Source organism: Homalodisca vitripennis, unplaced genomic scaffold (assembly GCF_021130785.1).
Source record: "Homalodisca vitripennis isolate AUS2020 unplaced genomic scaffold, UT_GWSS_2.1 ScUCBcl_1807;HRSCAF=5892, whole genome shotgun sequence".
Classification (NCBI taxonomy): Eukaryota; Metazoa; Arthropoda; class Insecta; order Hemiptera; family Cicadellidae; genus Homalodisca; species Homalodisca vitripennis.
In genome coordinates, this window is record NW_025777943.1 from 47,012 (window position 1) to 60,791 (window position 13,780).

At 31.7% G+C, this 13,780-nt stretch overlaps 1 protein-coding gene across 1 annotated transcript in view; it reads left to right on the plus strand.

Moving 5' to 3' along the window:
- LOC124371676 (cytochrome P450 4c3-like) overlaps nucleotides 1-13,197 on the plus strand; it is a 38,793-nt gene extending 25,596 nt beyond the window's left edge. Inside the window, exons 8-12 of the mRNA XM_046830014.1 lie at nucleotides 5,096-5,153; nucleotides 8,448-8,545; nucleotides 9,973-10,204; nucleotides 11,611-11,796; nucleotides 12,822-13,197. Of these exons, the coding sequence (XP_046685970.1) occupies nucleotides 5,096-5,153; nucleotides 8,448-8,545; nucleotides 9,973-10,204; nucleotides 11,611-11,796; nucleotides 12,822-12,991 (744 nt within the window). The 3' untranslated portion in view covers nucleotides 12,992-13,197. The remainder of the gene's footprint in view (nucleotides 1-5,095; nucleotides 5,154-8,447; nucleotides 8,546-9,972; nucleotides 10,205-11,610; nucleotides 11,797-12,821) is intronic.
- Nucleotides 13,198-13,780: the final 583 nt, after the last annotated feature.

Consider the following 13,780-nt stretch of genomic DNA (forward strand, 5'->3'; position numbering starts at 1 on the left):
GCCAAATCAAGTACAGGTTCAGACAACATCGAAGAAACATACTCTACGCTATCAACAGACAATGAAAGTAATAGAGAGCAATTAAAAACCCTTTTGCAGGATAAAATTTACGAGTTAAGGGGTAAATGCCTTAAAATTAACCTATCAAATACTAACACAGCAAAAAAACAAATTGAAGAGATCTTTTTCTTCTTACCTTATAGGCATAAATAAAGATAACACAAGCAAAGGTGAAAATGTAAGACCTCCTGAAAAACCGAACAAATTAGGTATAAAATAGTAAAGGCAATAGCTTTACTAAAAATAAATAATGTCATCCTTACTTAACCTTCATCAATCTATTTTGAGATCACTGAAACTAAATTATTAAAACTAACAATATTAGCAACAATGGAAAATACATAATTTAAAAGTATTTCAGTGGAATGCCAGGTCATTGAAACATAAATGGCCTGAGGTAATGCAATTCTTTTCCAATCAGGGCATTCATATTGGTGCGGTACAAGAAACTTGGCTAACCAATCATGACAAGTTGATTTGACAACAATTATTATCTACTAAGACTAGACAGATTTGATGGATGGATATGTGGCATAGCACTAATAGTAACACAAAGCCATAACTACTCAAGTAGTTAGAGAAATTAATACAGAAATCTACCCAACTCCTTAGTATTACCACCACCAATTTTGAAGTATCCCAATAAAATCATAAACTTGTATAGCACCAAGAAGAAAATAAACACGGAATTTTGGTTTTGAAAATTTATTTCTGATGATAAAGGGTATACTCTAGTGTGCGGTGACTTCAATGCCACCACCCTTTTTTTGGGGTTGCAATAAAGCTAACAGTAGAGGTAATGATATATACAACCATTACAATAACTCCCTATTCATACTTGCAAACTCAAATAATCCAACCACAGCTCCAGCTTTAATACCATCAACAGTCTATAATAGATTTAACATTTTGTTTCACCTAAGTTATACTCAACGATGCTCAGTTGGGATGTATTGCATGATCCAATGGGGAGTGATCATTTTCCAATTACAATCAGCTTTCAAATTAGTCAATTGTATTCTAACATAAATCTAAACAAGAATTATACTAGAAATGTTAAGAGAGCTAATTGGGAAGTGTATACAAACTACATAGAGCAGGTGTTAGCGGATATCCCTGACCATTCATCGGTAGATATAAATAAATTTTATAACTTAATGACGGAGGCAATAAATATGGCAACTCCTTGTGCAAGAAAGGCAAACATTGCTGAAAAGTTAGGTTTTGTTCCTAAAACTTGGTGTGGACTGAACAGTGTTCTCTGGCAGTTGCTCAGAGGAAGGCTGTCTTTTTAAAATATTTAAACAAAATATGACTGCACTTACATATAGAAATTATCAAATTGCTCAACACAAAGCTCAGGTAGTAATTCAACAAGCGAAAAAACAGGGTTGGTCTAATCTATGCAATCAGATTAGTGACAGAAAGTCATCAACCTATGCTTGGAAAATTATTAACAAACTAAGGAACAACACAATGGCCCACAATCATGAATTTGATAATAATACTGAATTGGCAGAAAAATTTATGAGTCATATTGTTCCAGATTATGTAGCTCAAGTCAATGAAATTAACTACCCCCATAATCAATATTACCAGTCAAGGAAGCTTTCTTGAAGATAGTTTTATTATGAAAGAACTTCATAATGCTATTTATTCTAGAAAAAGGATACATCCCCAGGAATTAGATGGAGTCACATATAGTATGATGATAAAGAACCTCCCAATTGAGTGCACTCTGTATTCTGCTAAATTGTTTACAATAATATATGGAACTATAAAGTGGAATTACCTAAACAATGGAAAGAAATTAAAATAATAGCTATTCTTAACCTAATAAAAATAAAGGTAATGAACAGTCATATAGGCCTATCTCATTAATCTCCTGTCTAATGAAGATCATGAATACAATGATCAAGAATAGGTTTGAGTGGCTAATTAACAAACAAAAATTAATTCCTGAAAATCAATTTGGGATTTCGGAAGAAGCGTGGCTGCTCAGATTATTTACTTACCTTAACCACAGATATACAGGTTGCGCTAACTCAAAGAGAAAATGTTATTGTTGCAGCACTTGACATTTCAGGTGCTTATGATAATGTAGCTATTCCACTCCTACTGAGAAAATTATACATGCAAGGTATACCAACAAAGTTTTATACATCATTTTAGTAAATGGCTCATAGGAAGAAGTCTACATCTGATTCTTCCAAATGAAACAATTACCAGACATGCCTACAAAGGTTTGCCTCAAGGAAGTGTAATAAGTCCTCTTCTTTTTTCATTGTACGTCTCTGATTTAAAAGAACATCCTACCTGAAGAAATACAGACAGTACAGTTTGCTGATGATATATCTCTTTACACTTGTCATAAGAACTATGACACAGCATTCAACAATATGCAAATTGCACTCAACAACATTGTTTAAAAGCTTTGATAAACTATATCTTGAGCTTAATGCCACCAAAAGTAATATTACAGTATTTTCAAGTAAAAAGAAATAATGATAATGAACCGTACGGATATTTTTATGTTAATGGTCACAAAGTAACACCTAAAAATACTATCAAACTGTTAGGTGTGACAATAGATAATAAACTGTCCATTTTCAGATCATATAAAATAACCTATGCAACCAATGTCAAAAAGACTTAAATATCCTTAAACTGTTAGCATGTGGAAGACAGGGATCTCATCCGGACTTCATAATTAAAGTATACAGAAGTCTCATACTGGCTAAACTGGATTATTGTAGTTTTTTTGTTTGGTCATGTATCTGCAAAAGTTACTGAATAAACTTGAAGTTTATACAAAATCAAGCCTTGAGGGATAACCATGTGATGCATTTAAATCTACACCTATCATAGCTTTTACAAACCGAAACCTCTACATTACCATTAAGTATGAGGCGTACTGCCATTGCAGAAAGAGTCATATACAAAATAATATATGATGAAGAACATCCAGCACACTATAAAATTAATTATCTCAATCTATTAATCAGCATGTCAAGTTATTGGAAGAATAGGAAAATCCCTCTGTATATAAAAGCCATACATAAGATTGGTGAAGTGGATCATAATTACTTTGACCATAAACTTAAAATACCAAACCACTGGGATTTGGACTGTCCAATTTTATTGACTAATCCAAATGTAGTATTTAATACATAATAGATAATGAAAGTTACAGTTAAAAAGACCTGTAATGCGGCGGTAATCCATCAGGGAATAAATAGAATGTTTGTAACAAAATATAAAGATTTTTTGGCAGTTTTCACAGATGGTTCAAAATGCAATGAAAAGGTTGGAGCTGCTGTTTATATTCCATCACTACAAATAGAACACAAATTTAAGCTAAGCCAGTATATGTCGAGCTACTCTGCAGAAATATATGCAATTTTATTTAGCAGTTGAGTTTGTTCTACCATTAAATGAAGTCAGCATAGTTATATGCACTGACTCTTTATCAGCCATCATGGCATTGGAAAACTGCAGTAAGGGACATCAAAGAAAATGGTATTATCATGATGATTTTTAAACTGTTGGTGGAAACACAGAAAAGAATATATATTCAGTGGATACCTGGACATATAGGAATCCATTATAATGAAAGGGTGGATAAATTAGCTAAGGAAGCAGCTAATGATGGAGTGGAAACACAATACCTGCCAGTACCTATTGATGATTTTAAAGCCTTCCAGAAAAATTTTATGGTTTACAATTTACAAACCTCTTACAACAATCCTCAAAAGCTGGGTGGTTTAAACAGATACAGAGCCAATTTACAAAATTACCCATGGTTTAAATCATGTAATTTTAGCAGGTGGGAAATCATTTAATATCAGTAGATTGAGGCTTGGTCATGGCAATGTAAATTCATGTCTATACAGAATAAAAAAATACTTCACTCCGCTATGCCTAAACTGCAACAATGGCAAAGATAGAGACAATGGAACATGTTTTGCTGGAATGTCCCAAGTACTCTTATGCCAGGCAACTTAGTTACAAGAAAGTAAATCAATCAAGATACAAAGCCAATCAACAGAATTCGAATATTATAATTAATCGATTTGCTGCGAAAAGCAGACACTCAAATTTATAAAGAAATTAATGATTTTTTAAAAATAGTAAGTAGAACCATGTAAATTTGAATAGGTTGTGGAACACTTAGAATACATGCAGTGGCAGTGAAAAATATCAAAAATCACTATCATATAATCCAATCAAAGAGATTTTCCTTAGTTTTTTTCCTTCTCCTAACTAACCATAAAAATTACACAGAACATGTTTAGAAATTATGGTTCTAGGGTATGGATTTTACTCTACATAACCTTCATAGAAAACAAACAAAATGAAAATAAACATCTGATAAGCTAATAGCAATATAGTAAATTACAAAAAAAGAAGAAAAAAAAAAAACACATGAATTGGAAAATGCAAAGACTAACTAATTGTTCATAGCTTGGCCGGCAACCACAAGGTTCATATTTAAAAAGTGAATACGGCAAATAACTAGAAAGAAGACATAACAAGTGTACTACGTGGCCGCATTATAAGATTATAAAGGCCAGCCAACAGGCAAAAAGAAAAAAAAAAAAAAAAAAAAAAAAAAAAAAAAAAAAATTGTCGTTTCTCTTAAGCTTACTCCATGCTTTAAAACTATAAGTGTAATATATGTTTACAAAGAACAGCTGATTAAAAATTTGAAAAGACGTTAAACATATGTTTGCTGCAATGCATTCTTATGGGTATTTCTGTAACCAGTGGGGCGGAATCCTGAATCGGGAAAGGGGATGGGCATAGCTTATAAACCTTCTCCGTGGAAAAATACATATACGTACAAATTTTCATCATGATCGGTCCAATAGTTCACGATTCCATAAAGGACAAACATACAAACATTCATTTTTATATATATAGATTAGAGATATGAACGCTTAATTTAGCTCTACATATAATTTAGTATTTAAATTTCAAGCAATGTTCTGTTAAAAAAAAAAACATGTTTCATGTGTTCTAATTGTCTTTCTAGATAATATCTGAAAGGCGAAAGATATTGCAGTGTGGGAAACACAATGAGGAAGAAACTGGTACGTATATATTACACTATGAGATTTTATGTTTTGTGTTCTTGCTGTATGGATGAAAATGCATCTCCAAGTGATGAACCGAATATTAAACTAACCAAACAAAAACGCTTGTATGCTAATTATTTCTGCGCTGTTATAAATAAGAATAAAATATTCTTAACAATAAATCAATATTTATTGCAGAAACATGTATAGCAACCATAAATTTCTAAGGTCAGAGCTAAACTTTTGTGCATTGTCACTACATCAGGCACTCAGACATAAAATTCATCCATTGGCCAAAGCAGGGCGATCTCCTAAACAAGTAAAAAAACTCATTAACATTATAAAATGTTTGTGGTGCTAAATAGCGTTTAAAACTAGTTTTGAGCACCTACGGTGTTTGCGACATTCCTTATCTAATTGGCCAGCTTGTTGATGAGGTGAACACCTGCCTATGAGGAAAGATGTTCGTAAACTACCAGTTTATTTTCTGCGTCTATCAGTTCGGTAGTTTCCCCTGCCTATCATACGAATGAATGTCTTGGCTAGTTGTCATGGTACAATCTAGACATACAGAACAGAGTTGTTTCGAAAATATAGAAACTTGGCAGAGTCAACAGTTGCAATTGTTAAAGGTTTCTGTACAAGGCTCTGAATCAGATTTGACTCCTGGAATCTGGAGTCATATTTGTCTAAAGAGATACAAAAATGTTGACGACGAAGAGATTAAAAACGAATATATACATCGTTTCGCCATCAGAGGCGCCTAGACTACAAAATACAATAATATAGTGTAATCTAGGTAAAGTGGAAGTCTCATTGTCTCATCAGGTAGTACACAATGGAGTGCACTGCGATGTTTTTGGCACGATTTCTAAGCACGGTAGGGCAATCAAGATTTTTACAAATAACTTAGCTATGGTAGGAAGGGTTGATTCAATTTTAATGTTGAGTTTAGCTCTAGTTCTACAAGACGAGGGAGGAAAACTGTTTATAAATTCCACTTTAAAATTGAATCAACGTTTCTACCATAGCTACGTTATGTGTAGAAGACTCTGAAATTCAAATGAGTGATTATTCGAATCGCTCGCTTCAGCAACTTGAACACTCTCATGAACTCGTTGTTTGCAATGGCACCCCACAATACCACTCCATAGGTAAGGTGGGAGTGAATAAAGCCATAATAAGCCGTCATCAGAGCCTGAGTGGGGCAATACTTGGCTAATGGTCTCAAAACACGAAATTCTAAAGATAATTTAACGCAAATATAATTAATGTTATAATTTCATGTCAACCCTCGAGCTAAGTGCATTACAAGGAATTTAATGCTGTAGACTTCTTTCAGGATTGAATCTGCTAACATGACGGTTTTATTTGAGATTGACGCTATTAAAATGGTGGAGGGGGGAATAAAAAGCGTTCAACTCAGTTATTATTAGAGAAATCCTAGCATTTTGTGACGAGTTTTTATCAGTGCGACATAGCGAACAATGCAAATCCAAGAAAGCATGAAGGTTTCGTCAAAACTCCATTAAATGAGCTTTTTTAAGACACACGATGTCTTTGTACATCCGTTTGACATCTAAAGAACTGTTGGAACGATGTACATGAGGAAATGCTCAAAATGCGAATGTATCATTGCATATTCTGATTTGGAGCAAGCGCTCCAAAACCATTTTCACAGCCAAAGCTAGAATTGATGCTAAAATTGCAGAAGAAATCAGCATCAGTAATTAAGGATCCATGATGACTATAAATAATTGCTAGAAAAATCAGATATCTCACTTGGAAGAAGAACTTTCGACATTACAAAGAAAAACTACGATCGCCTGTGGCTGCGGCAGGCTCGCTATAGTGAGAAGTATAAAAACTACAGAAAATTATTTAAATATGCTAAACTAAAAGAGGACGAGTAAAACAGATCCAGTGAAGAGATTACATATGAACCAAGGGGCATCTAAGGGACTTTTGTTAATCTTGAGCACACTCTGCCGTTTACCAGTATTTGTATTATTTAATATATTTTGATGAATACAACTGTAACTAATTTACCTATGCCTTTTACATTTTTACAACTTTTTTATAGCAATATAATGATATTGCGGTATCTCGAACTTACTACCATGATTTTTTTAAATAAATAAAGTATACAAAAATATTAGCAAACATTTGATTTCAAAAGATCTGTTTTTTACTTGGTAGTAGTTACTTGGTTAGGTAGTTAGTAATATTGTTCGTATACAATTAATAATTTATAAGAATAAAGATAAATGAAATTTTCGAGAAGTCGTAAACGTTTAAAAATCATTTAAACATTAAAAAACATAGAACAGTATATGTTTAAAGTATGCTTTACATTAAATCCTCCAATGTAGTGTCCTATTAATGTATTATAGCAATCTAATTCAAAATTACCATAAACAATTACATCAAAAACAGTTAGAGATAGTGGTGGATCCCATTAACTTAAAATGTAAATCATCGTTTATTCCTTGGGGTTTACAAACATCATCTATTCAGTGTAATTAAAGATCCTTACCAACAAACATATGATTATTGCGACTGGTCAATTACGGATGACAGGCGTTTACATAGTAATTCAATAATAGTTAAAATGAAATTATAATAGTAAAAAATTATTAATAATTTTTCAGTTAAAATTAGATTTTTATCAGATTACAAAGTTTTTTTGGAGATAACTGTAAAGTATATCGCTTTGATAAAAGAATACAATGAGTAAAAAATTTACTATCATGATTACTGTCATTCAATCTTTTTTTATCATCTTTAAAAATATATCTTATTTTATTCACTCAAAATGAAACAACTAAGCCGAGTTTTTGTATTTAACTTTTTATTAGATACACTACTACAATAAATATATTAACTACTACAATAAATATAAATGATACCTTAATTTAACGATTAACTAATGTTATTTGATGGATGAGTAATCCTTTGTTGCATTTTAATTACTTGAGGAAATGTAACACATTTAAATATTGTAAAGGATTAATTTGATAAAGAAACACTCTGAAAATGTTCTGGGTTTGAATACATTTTTAATTAGAAACTCATCAATTATTTCACAGAAACTACATTAAATATAAAAACTTGAAATTTCTACATGAATTTTGTAAAGCAGTGACTTACTGATAAAAAACTATACCAAAATTGTTCATATAATCATTTGAAATAAATTTGCTATAAGAACTGCCAATGATGGCAATAACTGAACAACTCGTATTATTTTACAAAACATTTAAAAAATATTTAATTTTTTGTGCACTTATATTTATGGATCTGTTGTAGAGTTTGATAAGAAGACAAAAAAATTGCTGGACGTTTACTTTCAACATGGACTCAGCGATGAAGAAATTGTGCACGAAATTATGGATATAATGCTTGCAGTAAGTTTTTAAACAATATCAGCCATTAGATTTGTTTGCACTGACATTTATGAGGTTATACTACCAAAACATTTGAAAAGTCGTGTGCTATGTATTGTCCGTTAATTATATGATCAACAAGAAAATACAAGAGCAAGTAGTTTAAGTGTCCCATACAAGGGGGTTGTGTCACAAATAAATTAAGGGTCGGAAAATTTTCATCAATGGTCAGAATTTCTTTCTTAATAAGGTACAAACGGCACCAATGATAAATTTTCTAAACAAACCTTCAATGTTTATGGAAACTCAAATTTAATTTATTTTCAGCTTTAAAGTCTATAATTTTAGCAATGTTTACGTGGTGTTTACCACCTGTTAAAATTACTAGTATCAATATTACAAGGTATGAGTTCGCTGCATCATGTATCGTACGCGCGTCACAGAGGTTGCATGCAACATTTCACATCTATATCTCATTTCATTCTTGACAAGTCCTGCAAACAGATAAACAGGCACACAATCAAAAAAATAAGTTGACACAAAAGTGAAAGTTCTATCATAGAACTCATTCTTGTATAAATGATATATAAAATAAAATTTTAACTCTGCATATGAAATCTTTTCGAGTTAGCTTGCCCCATGATGCATTCACATTTTGGTTCATTAAAATGGTTTTGTGTGTTTGTACAACAAAATTCTACACAATAAGTCACTATAACATGATGTTGTAAGTGTTGCAATAGGCTACATATGTAAATATGTTGCATGTTTAAATCTCTTATGAGTGTATATCTGTTATTTTCTCGTTGCCATCACGGTTCCCATAAGACCAATGTAAAAGTATTTGCTAACGCTCAGCCAAATCCCATTGAGCGACTGACATGCACCACCATATAAATCAGTGTTCCTCATATAGAAATGAAGCTTCCTGCAGTTTCAAATGTACAGGAAATTTCATTTTCGAGATATTATGCGGACATAAAAACATATAGACAGATGAAATCAGGCTTTATCAGCCCCATGAGTGACAAGATCCGTTTAACCTCATCTAATTATGTTACTAATTTTGAAATGTGTTATTTAATGGAACACTTTTAGAAAATTTCATACGTTAAAAATCGTCTTGTAATTTTTAATAAGTTTTTGATAGTTTTACTATAAAATTCCAGCAATTAAAATTTTAATTGTTTAATCCTTTATTCCCTATAGTTCTACCTTTTTCGTGTTTTCTTTAATTTTCATGTAGATCAAAATTTAGATAATTGTAATACATTTAATGATCTTAATTTTGATTTACTTAAGTAGCAAATACTTGTGTGTTTATATCAAAAGTGATACCTACGTTAAAATATTATAGGTTACATCAGAAAGATCTGATAAAATATAGCAGTAGCAACTAATGTACCTTACCACGGAAACTCTAAATTAGTTTGGCACTGTTCTTGTAGGGATTCGAGACAATGTCACTGACGCAGAGTTGGGTACTGCTGCTGCTGTCAATGTTCCCTATACATCAAGAAAAGGTCCGCAATGAACTAGATCAGGTGTTAGGTGACTCTGAAGATATCAGCCTGGCAGACCTGCAACGTTGCCAATATCTGGACATGGTCACCAAGGAAGCTCTAAGATTGTTCGGTTTACCTGTTGTCATTAGGCGGTTAGGAAGTGATGTTTCTCTTGGTAAGAATATTATATTTGGTCATACATATTTATAATTGAAAAGTACATATTCAGTAACTTTTTTAGGAAAAAGGTTTATTTTTAGAGACATTATACTCTTGAGGAGTATATGAATTTCATTGTATATCCCTTAGTAAAGGAATCCCAAGGACATTTCCACAGCATTGTTTAACTAGTTGCAACACTTTGAGTTTTATAGATGCCTCAGTAACGATTTCGGTTGATTGGCATCTGAAATCATTACTGACATCTACATTCATGCCAAATACTTTTGGCATCTGAATTAAGTCTAACAAGTAGCGACACCATCTTGATTTCATTTTGTGACTAACGAATCATAGAAAATTTGGGTTATGGTGAGATAAGAGAGCGCGAGGTTAAAGCATATGTGTAGTATAAGTTTTATTGAAAAATTGTAAAAGGCTAATGTTCTTATCGGTGTCACAATGTGGTGGTGAATGGAGTTAGCAGTGCCGGTTAGGTAATTGTTACTTAGTTCAATATGCTTCCGCCTTCAGAGGAATTGATTTCGGGTATTTAGTGCTTCTGGCAGACGCCGAAATTTCATGGAGTTTATGGACCTAATGCACGACTTCTTCCTACTTCGCAATTCAAGTCTATTTTGCATGTCCATATTGAGTATTCGCAATATTCTTTGATGATTATGACTTTATTACTCGGTAACTTACAGTTACGATGTAAAACGCATGCGTATATCTTTAGAACGATAGAATTAAAGGATGCTGTTTTAAGGGTAAGAAATATTAAAGACGTTTTTTGATCAAAATTGAAGAAATTTAATTTCTAAAATAAAATTTGATTTGATGTAATTTTTATTCCTATTCCAAAGATAATATTTTTATAGATTTAAACGGTAAGTTAGATTGTGATTTTTGATGAATATTAAATATATTGTCCTTTAAAAGTTATAGCTTTTTCCTCTGTCATCTACATTCCTACTGTACATTCTGTTATGCAAATTTTGTCGTTTTTATATAAAGTCAATCTCCTGTACTTGCGCGCCTATTCTAACCAGTTATGGAAGCATTCCACCATTTTGGAAAACATAACAATTTTCCTGTGAACAGAGTCTACTGCTACATATGTGTAACGTCTGTATCTATTGCAGACAGCCGTAGTATGTTCGAGACTGTATCACGTGTCTGCATCATACAAAAATCTTTGTTTCATACAAGAACTAAGTTTCCTTTAGTTTGTTTAACAACACTGTTTACATTTTCAGAGAGGATGGAACTTTAAATTTATGATAACACAAAGATATTGTGTCTATTAATTCTACTGCCATTCATCTCATAAAAAAATAACGGAAAATGTTTAAAAAGTTTTACCACGTCGACATTTCTTTCCAAATTATTTTCACATCATAGGATATGTTTGTATTGCAGAAATAAAAAATTACACACTCCCAGCCGAGGCAGAGATCATTATAGCGATGTGCTTGGTACACCGAGACGCCCGCTACTGGGACCACCCGGACCAGTTCTATCCAGACCACTTCCTCCCAGAGAAGGTTGCTGGCAGGCCGAAGTATGCTTTCCTTCCATTTGGTGGAGGTCCTAGGAAGTGCCCAGGTATGGATATAATAAGGTTGTAATAATAAAATATAATATTATAGAACACAATACTATTAAAATATTATCATAAAAATTCTTGTCATCAGTAAATAATCTAAATTTACAAATATAAATCATACAAGTACGAATTAAAACACTGTTTGAATTTTTTTTCCAATATACTAATTTTACACATATATTATTATCTTCCTTTTATTTTTCAATCCAATTCCTTTGCCTAATAACAATTGCACTACAAAAATTATATGTATTAATATTTAATTTTACAGTGCTGGAGGTGAATGTTATTTATAAACCTAAATCTTGTACAACAATTACATAGCACAGTTTGAAAATATAGTTTTTCTTAAACACGTGAATTTTCTTCTATTCTATAGGTAGTATAATGTGCGCAACGAAATTAATTAGTAATTAAAGTAGGTTATACATTGTGGAGATCACAAAAATAGCATACAAAATATTCGGATGTACTGATTAATTTTTATTTTCTACCTATTTTTCAAATAAGTTGTCACAAATGGAAAATTACATACGTATTTTGCAGGAAATAAATCAAAGTTTTAATTCACACAGTTTTTTCAAACTTCCTTGTTCATTTTCACTATTATTAGCATTGCTTGGTTTATTTGGCACAAAGTCTTCTGCAAACACCTTTTATCTTCAAATCTCATCTCTTCCATTCATTTCCTCTTCTCTCTCTACCTTTGGATTCTATTTGTATAATCAACCGACTCTATATATTTTTATTAACACTCTTCCTTCTATAATTTGTATTCATAATTTTGTCAGCATATGTTCTCTTATATTTTCTTCTTATTCCCAAACCGTCTCAGCTGTCCTTTCTCGACTTTCTAACAGTCTTTCTTTCCTGACTCTCCTTCTAGTGACTCCATTCTCATTCCCCCTCGTCTAGTCAATCCAGCGTTGCCTATCATAAACTCGTCTCTTATCTTATCTTACCTAATCTCGTCCTTTTGTCTTATCATCCAACTTTATTGACATTACAATGGTTTTTGTTTCAGCTTATGCATACGGTCTGGTGGTGGTCAAGTTCATTGTGGCAACTTTACTACGAAAGTACACATTCACAACTAAACAAGACTTCAACAATTTACCTCTCGATTTGTTCTTCATGTACAAGCCTACTGATGGTTTTCTGCTCAACTTTCAACCTAGAGAGTTTTTAATTTGATTAATGTTTCATATTTACTTTTAATACGTTTTCTTTCAAAATTATATACAATATATTGGCATAAACGTAACGACGTTCCAATATGAAGTTAAGTAGAAATTAAAAATAAATGCCTTTATTGTCACTGCAAATATTTTTACTTAATCAAACAATGACAAAATTTACTGAAAACATGTTATGTTCACTTTTTAGAAAAAAATTAAATAGTTTATGAAAATAAACGAGAGTTATTATTTCCTTCACTCGTTAAGCTATAAATAGAGAACACAGTGACCAGTTAAAATGTTTTAATATTTCCCCATTTCTCAATTTGTTACTCGATAGTGTAGGCTATCATTCAAAAGTTTTTTTATATTTAAATATATCAATATTACACGAATCAATATTTCATATGTTTTATTTACTTAGTCACTGACAATCCTGACAATATTACTTCAAATTTCACCTAACTTCAATAATAACTCAATCTTTATTTATCACAAATTGTGTTTTTAATCTCAAGTAATTATTAATTTAGCGGATATTTTATTTAAGTCGTTATTTTATGGGTATTCTCTCAATTTAAATCGCATCTAAAAGTGTAATGAACAATTTGATTCCAACTATTAATAAGTAATATTGACCACGTGTTTTAATTTCCATTTTAACATATGAAAACTAGCAAAGTGGTCATCAAGACTTTTATATTATTTTATACAGACTACTCATATTAAAATTTGTATTTTCAGCAGCAAGACTATATTTTTTCTTTTAATATTTAAAGTTTCAACACTAATCTACTAGTAATAA